The sequence below is a fragment of the Hemiscyllium ocellatum genome, chromosome 12, assembly GCF_020745735.1.
Source record: "Hemiscyllium ocellatum isolate sHemOce1 chromosome 12, sHemOce1.pat.X.cur, whole genome shotgun sequence".
NCBI lineage: Eukaryota > Metazoa > Chordata > Chondrichthyes > Orectolobiformes > Hemiscylliidae > Hemiscyllium > Hemiscyllium ocellatum.
In genome coordinates, this window is record NC_083412.1 from 34,278,616 (window position 1) to 34,300,196 (window position 21,581).

Here is a 21,581-nt window from a genome sequence, read left to right on the forward strand (position 1 = left end):
ATGCAGAGAGTCTGTGATGAGGGACAGGCACTTGATAGGGCAAGGGTGTAGTCAGTGTGACGGGGTGAAGTATGTCTATTTTAATACAAGTAGTATCAGCAATAAAGGGGGTGAACTCAGAGCACGGATCAATACTTGGAACTATGATTATGTCACCATTATGAAGATATCACAGGGGCAGGAATGGCTATTGGATGTTTCAGGGTTTAGATGTTTCAAAAGGAATGGGGGGAGGTAAAAGAGGTGGGGGAGTGGCATTGCTAATCAGGGATAGTATCACAGTAAAGGAAAGGGAGGTCATTGAGGAGGTCTTATCTATAGAGTCAGTATGGGTGGAAGTCAGAAACAGGAAAGGAGCAAGCACTTTATTGGGAGTTTTCTATAGGCCCCCCAATAGCAATAGAGACACAGAGGAGCAGATTCAGAGGCAGGTTCTGGAAAGGTGCAACAGTATTGTTGTTATAGGTGACTTTAACTTCCCTAATATCGATTGGAACCTCTTTAGTTCAAATAGTTTGAATGGAGCAGTTTTTGTCAGGTGTACTAGAAAGGGTTCCTGATGCAATATGTAGATAGACTGACTGGAGAGGAGGCCACATTGGATTTGGTACTTGGCACAAACCAGGCCAGGGGTCAGAAGTCTTGGTGAAAGAGCATTTCAGTGATAGTGATCACAACTCTCTGACCATTACTATATCGTGGAGAGGGATAGAAGCAGACGTTTTGGGAAAGAATTAAATTGAGGGAGGGGTAATTACACTGCTATTAGGCAGGAACTGGGGCATTTAAATTGGGAACAGATGTTCTCAGGGAAATGCATGACAGAAATGTGGAGGTTGTTTAGGAAGCATTTGCTGATCATGCTGGACAGGTTTGTCCCACTGAGGCAGGGAAGGGATGGTAGGTTGAAAGAACCTTGGGTGACAAGGGATGTGGAACATCTAGTCAAGAGGAAGAAAGAAGCTTACTTAATTTTGAGGAGGCAAAGATTAGATAGGGTTCTTGAGGGTTAAAAGGTAACCAGGAAGGAACTGAAGAATGGACTTAGGAGAGTTAGCAGGGGGCAAAAAAAACTTTAGCAGGTTGGATTAAGGAGAACCCTAAGGCATGCTATTCTTATGTGAGGAACAGGAGGATTGCCAGAATGAGGGTAGGGCTGATCAGGGTTAGTGGAGGTAATTTGACCCTGGAATCAGAGGAAGTAGAGGATGTCCTTAACCAATACTTTTCTTCAGTATTCACTACTGAAAGGGACCTTGATGTTTCCAAGGACAGTGAGAAACACACTGATATTGTAGAACAGGTTGATATTAGGAAGGAGGATGTGCTGAAGAGTTTGAAAAACATTAGGATAGATAAACCCCTGGGCCCAACGGGATATATCCAAGGTTACTACAGGAAGTGAGGGAAGAGATTGCTGCACCTTTGCCGATCCAGATCTTTGCATCCTCACTGTCCACTGGAGTAGTGTCAAACGATTAGAGGGTGGCAAATGTTATTTCTTTGTTCAAGAAAGGGAATAGGGATAATCCTGGGAATTACATCTGTGGTGGGCAAAGCATTGGAGAGGATTCTGAGAGACAGAATTTATGATCACTTGGAAAACCATAGTTGGGTTAGAAATAGTCAGCATGGTTTTGTGAGGGGCAAGTCATGCCTCACAAACCTTATTGAATTCTGTGAGGATGTGACAAAACACATTGATGAAGGTAGAGCAGTGGATGTGGTGTACATGGATGTTAGCAAGGCATTTGATAAGGTTCCCCATGGTAGGCTCATTCAGAAATTAAGGAGGCATGGGATGCAGGGAAATCTGGCTGTCTGGATATCGAATTGGCTGGCCGATAGAAGACTGAGGGTGGTGATAGATGGAAAGTATTCAGCCTGGAGCTCAGTGACCTGTGGTATTCAGCAAGGATTGGTTCTAGGACCTCTGCGCTTTGTGATTTTTATAAATGACTTGGATGAGGAAGTGGAAGGGTCTGTTAGTAAGTTTGCCAATGCCACAAAGGTTGGTGGGGTTGTGGATAGTGTGGAAAGCTGTTGTAGGTTGCAACAGGACATTGATAGGATGCAGAATTGGGCTGATAAGTGGCAGATGTAGTTCAACCTGGAAAAGTGTGAAGTGATTCACTTTGGAATGCAGAATACAGGGTTAAAGGCAGGATTCTTGTCAGAGTGGAGGAACAGAGAGATCATAGGTCCCTCAAAGTTGCCACCGATGTTGATAGGGTTGTTAAGAAAGCATATGGTGTGTTGGCTTTCATTACTGGGGGATTGAATTTAAGAGTCACGAGGTTATGCGGCAGCTGTATAGAGTCCTGGTTAGACCACACTTGGAATATTGTGTTCAGTTCTGGTCGCCTCAATACAGGAAAATGTGGAACCTTTAGAGAGGATGCAGAGGAGATTTACCAGGACGCTGTCTGGACTGGAGGGCAGGTCTTATGAAGAAAGCTTGAGGGAGCTAGGGCTTTTCTCATTGGAGTGAAGAAGGTTGAGAGGTGACTTGATAGAGGTATACAAGGTGTTGATAGATAGAGTGGATAGATAGAGTGGATGGTCAGAGACATCTTCCCATGACAGAAATAACTATCATGAGAGGGCATAATTTTAAGGTGATTGGAGGAAGGTTTATGGGTGATGTCAGACATAGGATCTTTACACTGAGAGAGTGGTGGGTGCTTGGACTGCACTGCCAGTAGAGGTAGTAGCGTCAGATACTTTAGGGACATTTAAGCGAACTCTTGAATAGGCACATGGAAAATAGTACAATGAAGGGCATGTAGCTTAGTCTGATCTGAGAGCAGGATAAAAGGCTGGCACAGCATGAAGGGTCGAAGGGCCTGTCCTATACTGTAACATTCTATGTTCTATCGAGGTCCAGTATGCTGCCATACCTCAATTGATCAGCCGTAACAAGGTTATGCTGTAGGTTGGTGATAGCTTCATGTATCTACATTTCACAATCAACAGCAGTCTGTCACTTGACGCTGAAGTCAGTGCATGGCACAAAAGTAGTATCAATTATGCCCACACTGAATAAAAAATACTGCTAGTCTACCAAGCTGGAGGCCTCAACACACTCCTCCATAATAGTAAGACCGGGAGAACATATACCCAGGTAAGAGTACAGAATGAACAGTTTCCACCTTCGCTGACTCATCCCTATCCTCAGGAATTCTTGGCAGCACAAGATCATCAACTCAGAGATTCTGGTGCATGCTGATTAAATCAACATACAATCAATGACATTGCAATGACTCGGCTTAGCCACATTCACCTGATGGATATAAATGTTCAAATATGAAGCAGCAGCATTCCAATGAACCCATCGAGCCTGCTCTACCGTTCTGATTTGATTATTCCAGAACTATTGCTGAGAACCTTTCATGCCCTTGCTTGTTAAGAATCTACTAGTTCTTAAAAACATTAGAGAAGTCTGCTTTTACCACCTATTAAGCAAGACAGTTCCAAAGACCCATGATCCTCTGTGAGACGACAAATTTTACCCATCATTGGTTTCCGATGAGCAATTCCTGATTTTTTTGAAGTGACCCCTAGTTCTAAATTGTCCCTTAAGAGGAAACATTCTTTCCATATCACCCCTGGCAAAACTCTTAAGGACCATAAATGTTTCAATCAAGTTGCCCTCTTATTCTTCTAAAGACCACTGGATACAACCCTCGCTTACAAGACAAGCTTCAATTCCAGATATTAACCCGGTAAACCTTCCTGAACTGTCTACAACAAATCTACATCTTTCCTTAAACAGAAACCAATACTGTGCATAGTATTCCAGATGTGGTCTCACCACTGTGTTATATAAATGAGGCATAACTTGTATATTTAATTTCTTTTGCAATAATTATAACATGCTATGAGCTTCCCTACAGCTACCCGCTGTACTTGCATGCTAATATTTTGCAACTCATGCACTAGGAGACCCAGATGTCTTTACACACTCTCACGATTTTTTAAAAAATGTTTCTTTTTCTAAGTGTCCTGCTTCTTACAATTTGTAAAATATTTCACTTACCAATAGTGTTGAGTGAACTATACTATTATGCATAGTAAATTGCCAGTACATACTGACTAAATATATCAATTTAAATTTGGGGTAAATCTTTCAAAATAAAGAACAATTGCATTTGGAATATGACTATGTTTTATATTTAAAAGCACATTTTAACTGAAATGTCAGGTTAGGGCCTGGGCTAATACTATTTGTTCACATTCTACCACAAAAGCCAATGAAATCTAAACTAATGAAAAAAATTCAGGATTTATAAGTCTTAGAAATGGTGACCATTATGATCAGATTGTTTTACAGTCTGGTTCAGTAATGTCTTTTCCTTTTAGAGGGTGGCTCAGTGGTTAGCACTGCTGCCTCGCAGTACCAGAGACCCAGGTTCGATTCTGGCCTCGGGTGACTGACTGTGTGGAGTTTGCACGTTCTCCCCGTGTCTACGTGGGTTTCCTCCAGGTGCTCCAGTTTCCTCCCACAATCCAAAGATGTGCAGGTCAGGTGAATTGGCCATGCTAAATTGCCCATAGTGTTAGGTATATTAGTCAGAGGGAAATGGGTCTGGGTGGGTTACTCTTCAGAAGGTCGGTGTGGACTGGTTGGGCTAAAGGGCCTGTTTCCACACTATAGGAAATCTAGGAAATGCAAAACTTGCAAGAAGACACTACACAAAGTAAGAGTGACACTACACAAAGTAGGTGTAAGAGAGACCAAACCTTTCAAGATTTTGATGGAATCTGATTGGTTGGGAAGTCTAGGGCTAGGAGACAGAATCTCAAAGTTAGAGGTAGATCGATCATGACTATAATTGGAAAACACTTTGATTCCGGCCTCGGGTGACTGACTGTGTGGAGTTCGCACATTCTTCCCGTGTCTGCGTGGGTTTCCTCTGGGTGCTCCTGTTTCCTCCCATAGTCCAAAGATGTGCAGGATAGGTGAATTGGGCAAGCTAAATTGCCCATAGTGTTAGGTGCATTAGACAGGGATAAATGTAGGGATGACTTGTTGGACTGAAGGGCCTGTTTCCATACTGTAGGGAATCTAATCTAAATGGTGCCCCCTGAATATTGACCCCTCTACTCAGGGAGAAGTTTCTTCCCATCTAACCTCTCTCTGCTCCTCAGAAAGTTGTACACCACCATTAGATTCCCCTCAGCCTTCTCAGCTCAAAGGAAAACTATCTCAGCATAGCTGGATTCTCTTCATATCTGAATCGCTCGAACCCAGACAAACATCTGGTAAATCTCCTCTGCACCCTCTTCAGTGCAATCACATCTTTCCGACAGTGTGGCAACCAGAAACGCACACAATATTCCAGCTGCAGCCTAACTAACATTATATACAGCTCCATCATAACTTTCTTGTTCTTGTATTCAAAGCCTTGACTAAGAAAGGCAAGCATTCTTAATTACCTTACATATCTATCCATAAGACGGTAAAATCTAGAAACAGAATGAGGCCCGTCAAGACTGTTCTGCTATTTGATCATGACGAATATAGTTCTCAACCCCATTCTTGGGCCTTGCCCAGTAACCTTTGGTCCCCTTTCTAATCAAGTAAATCTATTTGTCTCTATCCTAAAGTCCCTCAATGACCACCATCCAGCTGAAGAAATTCCTCCTCAATTTCAAAGTGTTGTCCTTTCACTCTGGGGCTGTGCCTTCAGGTCCTAGTCTCTCCTACTCATGGAAACATCTTCTCCATGTTCACTCTATCCAGGTCTCTCAGTATTCTGTCATTTTCAATCTGATCCATTCTCATCCTTCTAAATTCCATTGAGTACAGACCCAGTATCCTCAACTGCTCCTCATACAACAAGCCCATCATTCTTGACATTATTGTAAACCTCCTCTGGACCCTCTCCAATGCCAGCACACCCTTCCCTAGATACGGGGCTCAAAACAGCTCACAATATTCCAAATGCAGTCTAACCAGAGCCTTTTGCAGCCTCAGCAGTACATTTTTGCTTTTATATTCTAGTCCTTTTGAAATGAATGCTAACATTGCATTTACCTTCTTAAGAGAATTCTGAACTAGGTATCATAAGTAACTTTGTGCTTCAGATTCCCAAAGCCTTTCCCTATTTAGAAAATAATCTATGTCTCTATTCCTCCTACCAAAATGCATAACCTCACACAATCCCACATGGTTTTTGTTTGCCACTTCTTTACCCACTCTCCAAGTCTGTCCAAGCCCTTCTGCATCCTCCCCTCTTCCTCAACATTGCCTTTGCATCCATTTATTTTTATGTCATCTGCAAATTTAGCAACAATGCCCTCAGTTGCTTTGTCCAGATTGTTAATGTATAATATGAAAATTGCAGTGTGAGCATGGACCCCTGCAGAACTCCACTAGTAACCGGCTACCATCCTGAAAAAGATTCCTTTACCTCCACTCTCTACCTTCTGTCAGTCGGCCAACCCACATTCCACGCCAGTACTTTGCCCGTAAAACCATGTGCTCTTATCTTAATTCGTAGTTTCCTATGAAGCACCTTATCAAAGGCCTTCTGGAATCTAAACAGATCACGCCCGCTGGCTGTACTTTGTCGAACTTGCTAGTTACCTCCTCAAAGAATTCTAGCAGATTATCAGGCATGGCGTCCCTTGATGAAGCCATGCTGATTCAGCTCGAGCTTCGTCAACTTCCTAACTTCTGCCTTCCTCCCTTCTTAAACAGGGGTATTACATTAGCCATTTTCCAGTTCCCTGCGACCCTCTCTGACTCCAGTGATACCTGAAAGATTCACCACCAATGCCTCTACAATCTCCTCAGCTATCCCCTTCAGAACTCTGGGGGGTAGTCCATTTGATCTGAGTGATTTTTCCAGCTTCAGATGTGACAGTGCTGTCACTTTAAGAAAACATTTTGTCTTTTTCTTAGGAGAGGTTGTAAGGCTGCCAGAACCACTAGAGTAAACAATGTGTGCGGCCTTTTTGTTTAACAGGATGGAACATTGGAAGCAGTTTGAATGGGAATGGCCAGTCCTCACAGACAAGGCTTTCTAACTTTGGTTTGGCTGTTTGGGGTCTCAGAAGAGTTGGAAGCTTCAGTGAATGATTCCAAATTGCTACTTTCTCTGAAATCTCTTGATGTTGCTTCCACCTGGATTGGAGAACTGTGTCTGAATTTGCTTTTTCGCCAAGGATATTTACAATGGGATATTACTATATTGAAACAGCTAATTAGTAATAGGCACTGTATCTATTTTTCAGCTCAGTTTTCCAGTGGTTTAGTTATTCTAAATTCCTCTTTCTTTTGTTTGTATTTTAACTATAATGTTTAAATAAATATTGTCTTGCTTAACATTGAGTAGTTTAACCAGGAGCATCACATCTGGAACACACACTTCACAATAACCTTTAAAATTAGAAGAAGTTAGTATTTGGGCGACCGTCTTAACACATTTTGAGGGGGTCTGATCGTGTCCATAACACAGAACATTCAGTTTCCCCAGCGCCTGACCCTTAGTGATGACCACTACACTCACCTCTGTCCCCTGACTCTCTTGACATTCTGGTATGCAGCTGGTGTCTTCCATTGTGAAAACTGATGCAAAGGACTTCTTCAGTTTCTTTGCCATTTCATTGTTCCAATTACTATTTCTCCATCCTCATTTTCCACTAGTCCAATGTCCATCCACCCTATCTAATATATTTAAACAACTCTTGCAATCTTCTTTAAGTTACTCGATAGCTTATCCCCATTTGTCATCATCTCCCCTTTTTTTTGCTTTTTAATCTGCTGGATTTTAAAGGCTTCCCAATTCACTGGCTTCCCACTAATCTCCACCACATTGTCCACTTTTTCTTTTGCTTTTCTGCTGCCCCCGACTTCCCTTGTCAGCCATGTTTGCTTCTGTCCTTACCTTAGTATGTTTCTTCTTCCTTGGGATGAATTTCTGCTGGGCCTCCCAAATTACCCCAAAAACCCCTGCTGTTGCTGCTCCACTGTCTTACCTGCTAGGCTCCCCTTCCTGTCAACTCTGGCCAGCTCCTCTCTCATGTCTCTGTAGTTACCTTAACTCAATTGTAATACCATTACATCTGATTCAAGATACTCCCTCTCAAACTGCAGGGTGAATTCTATCATATTGTGGTCACTGCCCCTTCGGAGTTCCTTTACATTAAGATGCCTAATCAAGTCTGCCTCATTATACACATCTAAATCCAGATCCCTGGTGGGATCTACCACAAGCTACTCCAAAAAGCCATCTCATAGACATTTCATGAATTCCTTTTCTTGGGATCCACTACCAATTTGATTTCCCCAGTCCACCTACACATTGAAATCCCCTGTGGTTATTGTAACAGTATGTTTTTCCTATCTCATAGAATCATTGAATCATAGAATCCTACAGTGCAGATAGAGGCCTTTTAGCCAATCAAATCTGTACTGATCCTCTGATGCATCTCTTTGCAGAGATTTTTCAGGATTAAGTTCTATTTTGTCACTGTTGAGCCATCTGACCAGTTTGTCTATATCATCCTGTAGTCTAAGGCTTTCCTTCTCATTATTTAGTAGACACCAATTTTCATGTCATCTATGATCATACTTCTGACACTAATGGCTAGACCATTAACATATGTGACAAACTGCAAAGGACCCTGTGCTTTGCCGCTGGACATAGGCATCCAGGCACAAAAACATCTTTTGACCATCACCCTTTTATTTCTGCCACTAAGTCAATTTTAGATCTAGATTGTCAAATTGCCAATAGGTTCTTTGCTTCTTAACCAGTCTGCAATGCAAGTCCTATCAAAAGCCTTATTGAAGACTATGTCAACTACACTACCCTCATCTACACACCTAGGCACCGCCTGGAAAAATTCAAATTTATTAGACATGATCACACCTTAAAAAGCCATGCTAACTATCCTTGATTAATCCTTACCTTTCCAAATGGAGATTAATTCTGTCCCTCAGAATTTTTTCAACAGTTTCCCCATCACAGATTTTAGACTCAATCACTTCCTGGATTATCTCAACCACCCATCTTGAATAATGATACCATGACATTCCTTATGTCATCTTCAATTTACTTTCAGAAACATCTTTACATCATCAGCAAACTGAGCAATCATACAACCAATCCCTTCTTCCAAGTCATTTATAAAATCTAAAAAGTTGAGGCTCCAGCACTGATCCTAATGGCATGCTACACACCACATCTCACCAATCAGAAAATTATTTATTTACACGTACTTTGTTTCCTGTTATCAAGACAATCTTCTATCTGTGCCAATTTGTTAACCCTACACCATGAGCTTGTGTTTTCCACAATATCATTGGGTTTGGCACCATATCAAATTCCTTCTGGAAGTCTCGGTAGAATATATCCACCAATTTCCCTATGATCACAGCATGTGTGACTTCCTCGAGTACTCCATAAAATTGGGTAAACATGACTTCCCCTGCTAAAGCCATGCTGATCCTGTCTGATTGCTTTGAGCTTTACTGACTGCCCTGCTACAACACCTTTAAAAATAGCTTCTACCATCTTTGATATGATAACTGGCCAATAGTTACCTGGAGAGAGGGAGGGGGCATGAGACAGTGGTGAGATGGCTGCCAATAGGCTAGCTTTTTATTCAAGATTTTTATAGAATTCAAATTTTGCCAACTGCCATGGTAGGTCTTGAATCCATGTCCCATTTATCTCCTCCCTCCTCAATATCCAAGGCAGCAGACACACCTTTCAGATGAAACAGTGATTTTACCTGCACTTCACTAAATCCAGTCAACTGTATTCTCAGCTCACAATGCAGATTCCTCTACTGGGGAGATTAACCACAGACTGGATGACCACTATGCTAAACACCTAAGCTTTTAAAAAATGCCAATATTTCTGTCTCAGGCCTACTACTGTATTCCAATAAGGCTCAGTGCAGGCTGGAGGAACAACACTTAATTTTACACTTAGGCAACTTACAGTCTCCAGGCCTCAACATTGAGTTTAACTATTTCAGAACGTGAACATCTTCTCCCTTGTTTGTTCCTTTCCCAAACACCACTAGGTCCTATCCTTTATGGGTTGCTCTCAGCACATCCAATCCATTTTCAAACATTTACACTTCTGTTAGCACCCCATTTAGCTATTATTTCTCTCTAGGTTTAACATCAGCAATCTCTTTGTTTGTTTGCCTCTATTTTCTGTCTCTCTCTCTCTCTCTCTCTCTCTCTCTGTGCACATTGTCTCCACGTACTCTGTTCCCTTCCTCCCAAACTGTTATTACTTACATATGAACTTCCCCACTGTCTTCAGTTCTATCAAAGGGTACTAGCCTTGAAACATTAACTCTGCTTCTCTCTCCACAGATGCTGCCTGGCCTGCTGTGTTTCTCTAGCACTTCCTGTTTTTATTTGAGATTTCCAGCATCTGCAGTTCTTTGCCTTTACCCTCCAAAACATTAGCATGGAGTTCTGGATTTCTAGTCCAGTGACATTGCCACTATGCCACTGCATCCCATGCAATTCCTCTATGAATTGTGCATATTCTCAGCTTAATATCTCCTTCTGTAGCAAATGCAGCAAAGACCAGCATGCCACGCCTGAGCCACTGCAGGCGATGCTTAATACAGAAGTGATCATCACGGCTCAAGCCAAAAGTGTCACAAGATAGCATCACATAGCACAGAAACAGGCCTTTGGTCGAATCCGTTCATGTCAACCAAGTTTCCAAAACTGAACTAATCCCAATTGCTTTCATTTGGCCCATAAACCTCTAAACTGTTCCTGTCCATTTACCTGTTTAAATGCCTTTTGATTATTGTAATTGTACTCGCCTCTACCACTTCCTTTTGGTAACTGGTTCCATTCTCTCCCCTTAAACCTATGCCACCTAGTTTCGAACTCCCCCACCCTGGGGAAAAGACCTTGGCTATTCACCTTATCCATGCCTCTCATAATCTTATAAACCTTTACAAGGACACTTATAGTCTCCTACGCTCCATAGAAAAAGTCTCAGCCTATCCAGCCTTTCCTTACAACTCAAACCCACCAGTCTTGGTAGCATTCCTGCAAATCGTTTTTGCACCCTTTCCAGTTTAATAGAGTCATACAGATTTACAGCATGGGCAACAGACTCTTCGGTCCAACTCGTCTATGCTGAACAAATATCCTAATCTAATCGTCCCATTTGCCAGCACTTGTCCCATATCCCTCTAAATCCTTCCTATTCATGTACCCATTCAGATGCCTTTTAATTGTTGTAATTGTATCAGCCTCCATCACTTCCTCTGGCAGCTCATTCCATATAGGAACCACCCTCTGCATGAAAAAGTTGCCCCTTAGGTCCCTTTTAAATCTTTCCCCTTTCATCCTAAACCTACGCCCTCAAAGACATAGACTCCCTCAAACCAGGGAAAAAACCTTTTTATTTACCCTAACCATGCCCCTCATGATTTTATAAACCTCTATAAGGCCACCCCTCAGCCTCCAACGCTCCAGGGAAAACAGCTCCAGCCTGTTCAGCCTCTCCCCATAGCTGAAACCCTCCTATCAAATCAACATCCTTGTAAACCTTTTCTGAACCCTTTCAAGTTTCACAACATCATTCCTATAGGAGAGAGACTGGAATTGCACATAATATTCCAAAAGTGGCCTAACCAATCTCCCGTACAGCTGCAACATGACCTCCCAATTCCTTTACTCAATACTCTGACCAATGAAGGAAAGTATACTAAATACCTTCTTCACTATCCTATCTAACTGAGACTCAACTTTCAAGGAGTCATGCACCTGCACTCCAAGGTCTCTTTGTTCAGCAACACTCCCTCGGACCTTACCATTAAGTGTAGAAGTCCTGCCCTAATTTGTCTTTCCAAAATGCAGCACCTCACATTTATCTGAATTAAACTCCATCTGCCACTCTTTGGCCCATTGACCCATCTGATCAAAATCCTGCTGCAAGCTGAGGTAACTTTCTTTCCTGTCCATACACCACCAAATTACCACCTAATTTTAACATCCAAATCATTTACATAAATGAGGAAAAGCAGTGGACCCAGCACCGATCCTTGTGGCTCACCACTGGTCAGAGGCCTCAGTCTGAAAAACAACTCTCTACTGCTATCCTCTGTCTTCTACCTTCTGGCCAGTTCTGTATCCACATGACTTGTTCTCCCTGTATTCCATGTGATCTAACCTTGCTAACCAGTCTATCATTAGGAACCTTGTCGAATGTCTTACTGAAGTCCACATAGATCACGCCCACCACTCTGCCCTCATCAATCTTCCTCTTCAAAAACCTCAATCCAGTCAGTGAGACATGATTTCCCATGCACAAAACCATGTTGACTATCCCTAATCTCTCGAAATACATGTCAATCCTGTCCCTCAGGATTCCCTCCAAAAACTTGCCCACCACCGATGTCAGGCTCACCAACCTATAGTTCCCTGGCTTGTCCTTACCACCTTTCTTAAATAGTGGCACCACCTCCAGTCTTCCAGCACCTCACCTGTGGCCATCAATGATACAAATATCTCAGCAAGGGGCTAAGCAATCACTTCCCAAGATTCCCACAGAATTCTACAGTACACCTGATCAGGCACTGAGGATTTATCCACATTTAAGGGTTTCAAAACAACCAGCACCACCTCCTCTGTAATATGGACATTTTTCAAGCTGTCACCATCTTTTTACCCACATTCTGTATTTTCCACGTCCTTCTCCACAGTGAACACTAACGAAAGATACTTGTTTAGTATCTCCTCCATTTCCTGCGATTCCACACAAAGGCTGTCTTGCTGATCTTTGAGGGGTCCTATTCTCTCCCTAGTTACCCTTTTGTCCTTAAAATCCCTTTGGACATTATTTGCCAAAGCTATCTCATGTCCCATTTTTGTCCTCTTGATTTCCCTCTTAAGTAAACATTCATCCTCTAGCAGGATGACCAGAATTGTATGCAGTACTCCTACTGTGGGTATAAAAGGCTACCACCACAGGAGAATTCCTCATGTGAATATTAGTTATTGGTGAACAAAACATAAAAGCAATGGATAGAGAGAGAAAAAGAAACCTTCCTCATTTCTCTGTTATTAACAGCCTGTACAATGGATTCCGATTTTATACTTACCGCTGCACAGATTGTGTGCTTGAGGAGGCGAAATAGCTGTTTATTTCTGTAAGAACACCATGATCTTTGAATAATTCGAGCAGCAAAATTTTGATCAATTCTAAAAATGACAGAGCAGAAATTAGCTGATACATGTTGGACATTATTAGTTGTATCAAAATGAACGTCAGGTTGAGAGATTTACATAGCATAGACAATGAAATGTTTTAATCTATCTGCTACAATTAAAAATGTTTTCTTTTATTCAATGAATGGGATATTAATATCACAGAAGGCCAGTGTGTACTGACCACCCCTAATTGCCCCATGGAAAGACAGTGGTGATCAATCTCCTTGAACTACTATTGTCCATGTGATACATCCGCAGTACCGTTGGGTCAGGGAGTGGGCAAGTAGGAGTTCCAACATTTTAGCAGAGAAGGAACAGTGAAAATGTTCCAAATCAGGATGGTGTGTGACTAGGGGGGATATTGCAGGTGGTAGTATATCATGTGCCTGCTGTCCTTGTTTTAGATGGTAGAGGTTGCATATTAAAAGGTATTGTCAAAGGAATCTCAGCAAGTCACTGCAGCATGTCCTGTAGATGGCACACATTGCTTCGACTCTGTACCAGTGCTTGAGGAAATTAATAATTAAAGTTGTGGATAGTATGTCAATCAATCTTTGCTTTAACATCGAGTTTCTTGTGTGTTGTTGCAACTGCACTCATTCAGGCAAGATTTCATTATTAATTTGTCCTTGCCGTAATCACGTCATCTCCTTTTCTATTGCATTAGTCTGAAAAGTACAGCCACAGGATTATCGTTTCTTTTGCTCCGACCTTTAAAACATATTGCAAGAGCCAAGCTGAAAAGAAAAATGTAAATGGCAAAACATACACATGGTAGAGAAAATAGAGATGTCAGTTAATTATACTTATGTTTATTAAGGCTGTATAGATCACTGTTAATAACATAAATATTGATTTACTCGTTATAGTGTGGACTGGAAATATATAAAGCTGTCTGGCTGAAGGAATCAGTCATACCCATGAACCTAACTGTCCTGCAGTTTAAACATTCAACATCATACTCCAATAGGAGTGGAATTGCAGATCAGTATGCATACTGATTAGATTAGATTCCCTACAGGCCAATTTAGTATCAAGTTGGCTAGCTCCCATTGGATCCCATGTGATCTAAGCTTACAAACCAGTCTACCTTGCAGAACATTCTTGAACATTTTGCTGAAGTCCATATAGACGATGTCTACCTCTCTGCCTTCATCATCAATCTTCTTTGCCACCTCTTCAGAAAACTCAATCAAGTTAGTGAGACATGATTTCCCAAGTGTAAACCATATTGACTATTCCTAATCAGTCCTTGCCTTTACAAATACATATAAACCCTGTCCAATAACTCCCCTCCAACAACTTATCTACTACAGACATAAGGCTCACCAGTCTATCGTTCCCTGACTTTTCCTTACAGCCTTTCTTAAATAATGGCACCACATTAGCCAACTTCCAGTCAGTCTTCTGGCACCTCAACTGGAGCTGTAGGTGATACAAGTATCTCAGCAAGAGGCTCAGCAATCTCTTCTATAGCTTTGTACAAAGTTCTGAGAAACACCTGATCAGGTCTTGGGCATTTATCTGTCTTTATGCACATTAAGACCTGCAGCACCTCCTCTTCTGTTACATGAATTTTTTTCAGGACATCACTATTTATGCTGTTAAGTTCCCTAGCTTCCATGTCCTTTTCCACAGTAAATACTGATGTAAAATATTTGTTTTGCAATTCACCCATCTTTCTGAGGAAGAACAGCTTATGCTTGAGATAGTTCACTAGCAGAACAATACGTTGGTGAGATAATCTATTTTCTTGGTCTTGCCCTGTTCTTTTTCTCTCCCAAAGTCCTGGTTGTGAAATTTGCTTCACTTTCCTCATATTCCTGTACTAACCTGCCTATTCTCCTTTGCAATTCACACGTCCTCTATGACTCATCATGTACTTAATTTTTAATTGTTTTTATTAGGTGATTAATATAATTTTTCTCATGTAACATGCATTTTGTGCTCTAAACAATCCAATTTCCTCTCATTCATATATGTCTTTTGTTTGCTTCTCCTTTACTCTGTTCCTTTTAAGATGATACCCATTTGTAGCGTTCACCAATATTCTGGCAAAGGATCACACCCATCTGAGCACTATATCTGGGGAAGGATTTTTAGCTTTATACTGAATGTAGCATGGATTTACCAAAATGGATACCAGGGACTGAATTACAAGGACAGGTTGTATAAACTAGAATTGTATTCCCTGGAATTTAGAAGATCTGGGGGTGATTAAGTCCATATTTTCAAGATCTTAAGGGGGACAGACAAGATCGATAGTTAGAACCTATTTTGCTAGCTGGGGATTCTGGAGACTAGGGGACATTGCTGATAAATTACAGCCAGATCTTTCAGCAGGGAAGTGACAAAACAGGGATAGGTGATACAAGCAATCCAACAAATATATGTTTTTCACAGTGTGAGAGACAAGTGTTTTTGTATTAACCCAAATATTTATTTATTTTCTTCTGGTAATCTATTGATGTTATTTATGTTAAGCATAGAATAATCCAAGAAAAAAGCTCATGAATAAAATAAATTGGTATTGGAAAATACTTGTGGCTTACTTACATATCTGATTCACATGATTGATCATAGGCTGTTATTTCTTCGTTATTCTGAAATAAGTAATCATTTTGTGGAGATGGATACAGACGTGGTGAACATTTACTTTCCAAGATAATAGGATTCATTATTATCATGTCAAAATCATTCTAAAGAGACAAAAACAAGTTAAAGCAATTATCTCATATTTACAGTCAGCATCATTATTAAATAATACATTTAGAAAGTATTTGAGAGTCAAAAAGCTGTATCAATACTGTGTAATAACTAGGCACTGAATTATTTTCATACTGCATTGCATTTCACAAGAGAAATTTCTTATGTTAGAATAAATCATCTTTCAATTACAGTATGTCAAAGATGTGTTCATTTAAATATGTTTTTTTTCTATAATACATCTTGGTATTAATAATTCATCAAAAGTAACAGGTACAAATCAGCTAGAGTCAATTATTGCTTGCAATTTGGTGGTTAATTAAAAGGAGATTACTCTTAAGATGTTCAAGGAAAATGTGAATTTGTTGGTCAGCATTTACCAATAATTTTACTAAATTGAAGAGTTTCTGTGAACTTCATACCAAGAGAGGTAATTATCATTTGTACTTGTTATCTTCTACTAAGAATATGGCTATCCATTATGGCAAATTCATGATGTACAATAGTTTACAGATTTTCTGCTTTAGAATAGCAAAAAAAAGGCAGAATGCTAAATGGTGCATTCTTTAATATTTTCTATTCTACAAGTCCATCTCACCCAAATATCCTTTGTACAGGGATCATAGAAGCAGAATCTTATGGAGATGATATTCTTGACAAGGCTTAACTGGGAAAAGATTAGAGTGGTGCTGGAAATGCACAGCAGGTCAGGCAGCATCCGAGGAACCCTTCATCAGGAATGAGGCTGGAAGCCTCGGGGATGGACAGATAAATGGAAAGGGGTGGGGCTGGGGAGAAGGTAGCTGGGATTGCAGGAGGTGGATGGAGGCGAGGGTAAAGGTGATAGGTGGGAAGGAAGATTGACAGGTGGGACAGGTCATGAGGATGGTGCAGAGCTGGAAGTTTGGAACTGGGGTAAGGTGGGGGGGAGGGGAAATGAGGAAACTGGTAAAATCCACATTGATGCCCTGGGATTGAAGTGTTCCAAGATGGAAGATAAGGCGTTCTTCCTCCATGCGTCGGCTGGTGAGGGAGTTGCGGTGGAGGAGGCTCAGGACCTGCATGTCCTCGGCAGAGTGGGAGGGGATGTTGAAATGCTCGGCCATGGGGCAGTGGGTTGATTGGCGTGGGTGCCACGGAGATGTTCCCTGAAGCGTTCTGCAAGAAGGTGTCCAGTCTCCCCAATGTAAAGGAGAGTGCACTTCCCCAAATGTCATTTATTGTATCCGTTGCACCTGATGCAGTCTCCTGTGCGATCCCGCATTATAAGAAAATCACGTAATAGTAGCACCGTTTAAAGCAATGGAACGGGAATTGTGTTACAGTCAATACATGTACGGAAAGTTCACATTCTACAAATAATGGTGTAAATTCTTCAATCACATTACAGCCAATTTGCATTGAAGAAACCGACGATACTGATACCAGGTTAAGTAATGTGGGAAACAATGAGAAATATAACTGACATATGTAAACCATGCTAGGTTTGTGGAATTGGGAGACATGTGATATGTATAATTTAATGTTACATTAGCAATTTTTAAAATATTTATTCATTTGTGATATGAGAGTAGTGTTGGCAAAAGTAGGATTTAATGCCCATCCCTAATTCCGATGGTAGAAATGAGGTACTGCAATCTATCTGGTGTTATATTCGCCCACACTTGTTTCTACATCAGTTTGATACAGAGTATCTTGCTAGGCCATTTCAGATTGAGGTTAAGATTCAACTGAATTGTTATTGGTCTGGTGTCACGTGCATAATCCCTGCCCTGAAGCACATTAAAGAAGCAGATGGATTTTTATGACGATCCAGTATGAGCTGAAATTCTAGATTAATTCATTAACTGAATTTAATCCCCCACAACTGCCATGGTGGGATTTGAACAACAGACTCCAGAGAATTGTCTAGGCCACTGGATCACCAGCATAGTATGCTACTGTTACCAATAATATAGTTTGGAAGGATAAAAGACGAAAGGTGCAGATGAACAAATAATTTAAGGATTAATATATAGAATTTCCTTAAAGTGAATTAGTACATTAAAAATACCAACTGCATTTGGATTTTGTTTTGAGAAGTATGAAAGGTGGAGAAGTGGCGATAAGTTTGCAGATTAGACCAGGTTCAGCACCATCCGCAGTTCTGGGAGTCTCATTGCAAATTAGATTTAAATCCACATTCATCTTAATCTAGGTTCATCAGGATGATGCTATAGTTTAAGGAGTTAGTGTTTTCTCTGTTTTGAAATGATCATATTAAGAGGACACATAAGAGGTCTTTAAGTGTTCAGAATTTGTTTCCTCTACTTGGGTTTCCAATATTCATTTAAAATTGTGACTGAAAATACAAGAGGGTCCCGGAGAACTTCCTTTCCAGAGAATTTTTGTAGCATCTAATGTTTTGCCACCAGGAGTGATTGAGGTAAAATCCATTGTGAAGTTTTTCAGGGAAACTGGATAAGTATTTGAGGTGGTGGGACAATTGAGCTCGGGCAAGAAAGTTAGCAAAGAGACATCATAGGCTAAATTACCTCTTTTGTCATGTAAACTTCATGATTCTATTTGCTAACATTTCACATAATTTCAAAATTAAAACAAATATTGTGTGGAACAACACTTAAGGCTAATCTGAAAATATTAACAATTATCTGAAGTTAAAGTACAGTAGTTGTAGGTGTTGGGACGTGGAGTTATCTGTTCTGGCATGCGGGCTGCGTGCCTGCTGGACTATAGCCTGGTGTTCTGTGATTTTTAACTTTGTCTACACCAGTCCAACACCGGCAGCTCTACACCATTATAAAAGGAAGATTACATTAGGCAGCCCTTAATTCTATGCGATGCTAGTGAAAGGTAAGCCATGTCTTCATATTCTGCACCAATCGTTAATTGCCCTAAAAGAGGAATAGTGAAAATAAATAGTGAAGGTCTAAAATTTGTACCACCCTCGAACCTGAAAAGTGTTACTAAGTGGTCATGTTGCTTACTGATTCACAAATACTATGATCCCGCTTTATTTCCCCAAATATTGACATTTCAGACTAACCTTAATGTAGCTCCATCACTGAGACACAAGTCCTCACCAGCTGGACAGGGCTTTGCCAGTGAATAGACCCCTCCCTTTCCTCCCCAGGGTTTGTCTCCTTCCCTTCTTCCTTCGCAATTACTAATTCTACACAATTAAATAAAATTAAAAAGGACGACACCACCTGGGAGGCGAAAGAAGCCGATTACACTTTTCAAACAAAATTGTTATCGACTCCGGGAGACTGCTAACGGTGGCGACAGATCCTGAACCCGGAGTGATCCTGAACCCGGAGTGATCCTGAACCCGGAGTGATCCTGAACCCAGAGTGATCCTGAACCTGATTCCAGAGAGATCCTGATCCCGGAGTGATCCTGAACCCAGAGTGATCCTAATCCGGGAGTGATCCTGAATCCGATCCCGGAGTGATCCTGATCCCGGAGTGATCCTGAACCCAGAGTGATCCTAATCCGGGAGTGATCCTGAATCCGATCCCGGAGTGATCCTGATCCCGGAGCGATCCTGAACCCAGAGTGATCCTAATCCGGGAGTGATCCTGAACCTGATCCCGGAGTGATCCTGAAGCGAGTCTCCCTCCTGGGGCCCGGAAACAGTGAGAGCGTCTCCGTTACCAGGCAACAGGAGAAAAGCCTGAAGAAGGTAAAAGGACAGAGAGGGACAAATAGAACAATAACAGAAAGGACAGCCCTGATTCCTCTCACAGATACTGCCAGACCGCGGCGCTTCTTCCGCAATTTCTGTTCTTGTATCAGATTTCCAACATCCACGGTTCAGTGTTTTATTTGAAAGATAAAAGGAAATAGGAGGGAAGAGAAAGGGAGGGTGAGTGAGGGAGAGGAAGGGGGAGAGTGAGGGTGGGATGAAGGAGAGGGAGGGAGGGAGAGTGTGAGGGAGAGGGTGAGAGGGAGTCAGAGGGGGGAGAGGGAGAAAGTGAGAGAGGAAAGGGAGATTGAGAGAGGAGACCGTGAGCGAGGGGGAAGAGGGATATTGACAGGGAGAGAAGGTAAGTGAGAGGGCGTGAGGGCAAGAATGTGAGAGAGGTGTAGAGAGTGAGCGGGAGAGGGTAAGAGATGGAGGTTGAGGGGGAGTTGGTGAATGGGAGGGAAAGGGTGAGTGAGAGGGGATGGGGAAGAGAGTGAGCGAGGGGCAAAAGTGCGAGCGAGAGGAGAGTGTAAGGGGGAAGAGGGTGAGAGAGAGGGAGAGTGAGAAAAGGTGTGGGGGGAGGGTATGTGAGCGGGAGGGTTTGAGGGAGGGAGAGAGTTAGAAGGGGAGAGTGTGAGTAGGAGAAGGTGAGTGAGAAGGGGAGAGGGTGACAGAAGAGGGAGTGAGGGGAGACAGTGAGAAGGGGAGTGTGTGATTGTGAGGGTGAAAGAGATGGAGAGGGTGAATGAGAGGGAGAAGGTGAGTGAGAGGGTAAAGCAGTAAAGGTGTAACAGAGGGGACATAGAGAAGTGAGGAAAGCGTATTTGTCCTGGGGCTGATTGATGGCTGCTCTCATTTTTTTCTTTTAGAGTTCGATTGTAACTATGTCAAAAAGAGTGGTGCTGGAAAAGCACAGCAGGTCAGGCAGCATCCGAGGAGGAGGAGAGTTAACATTTCAGGCATAAACAATGGAGCATTAGTCAGGGAAATTCTGCATGAACAACTATTCATTTGTAATTTTCTAAAAAAAATTGGGAAAACGGATAAAATCAGTGTGACACGTTTCATTGAATTAATTAATTCCGCAAGAATACCTTTAACACATTTAAAAATAAAGGTAAAAAATTCATTGTCTCCACCATCCAGAACAGAAAGTTCATCAAATTCATTGAATCATTTTGGCTGTGATATTATCCTAAGGATTTCATTCAGGATTAGATTTGGCACTTTTATTTTCAACCTTCCACAACTAATCATCTTTCGCTCCATCCAATGAATTGGATGCTCCACATTTTTTGAAAGAACTAATGACATTTATGCATTAATAGCATGCTATGATTTGGTGCCAAAACATAAGGGAGTGGGGCGGGGGCAGCAGCAAGCAAATTTCCACTTATAATGATTTTACTCCCTCAGTCAACTATCTACCTATTCCATTCAGCACAACATGACGCTTGAATGGCTTGTTGAGGCACTCATCTCAAGGTTAAACTGCACTCATTTGTCCCTGTGCTTTAAATGCAACTTGGATGTTATTTGTTCACAGGTGTTACTGTAACTTAATCCATGGATGCTACAACCCACACACAATTAATTGTTCTTTGCTTAGCCCACTGACATATTTTCCACACAAGAGCAAATAGAAGAGTTCACACAGTACATCATCTCAAGTACTGCAATACTCAAACTGATGTGGTCAGTGTTTAATTGCAGTATTATTAATGTTGTTAAATGAACAGCACCTGTTTGGAATGCAGAACTCACCAAGGAGCATGTAGATAAGCTCAAAGACATTCGGAACCTAGCACCAAAAATTATCTTGAGTAATGAACCAAATCAACTTGAACATAAACAGATAATGTATCCCCATTGAAAGCCAATAAAAGGTCTGCGTAGACTTCTTCAGAAAGCTCTCAAAATCCCACTTGCATTGCTACCATTTCTTGCTACAACCACACAAAGTAAATGAGCAAA

General features: G+C 41.5%; 1 protein-coding gene across 1 annotated transcript in view; it reads right to left on the reverse strand.

Moving 5' to 3' along the window:
• Positions 1-18,465, reverse strand: part of c12hxorf58 (chromosome 12 CXorf58 homolog) — a 37,538-nt gene extending 19,073 nt beyond the window's left edge. Inside the window, exons 1-3 of the mRNA XM_060833268.1 lie at positions 18,454-18,465; positions 15,770-15,912; positions 13,105-13,204 (exon numbers count right to left, since the gene is read on the reverse strand). Of these exons, the coding sequence (XP_060689251.1) occupies positions 13,105-13,204; positions 15,770-15,912; positions 18,454-18,465 (255 nt within the window). The remainder of the gene's footprint in view (positions 1-13,104; positions 13,205-15,769; positions 15,913-18,453) is intronic.
• Positions 18,466-21,581: the final 3,116 nt, after the last annotated feature.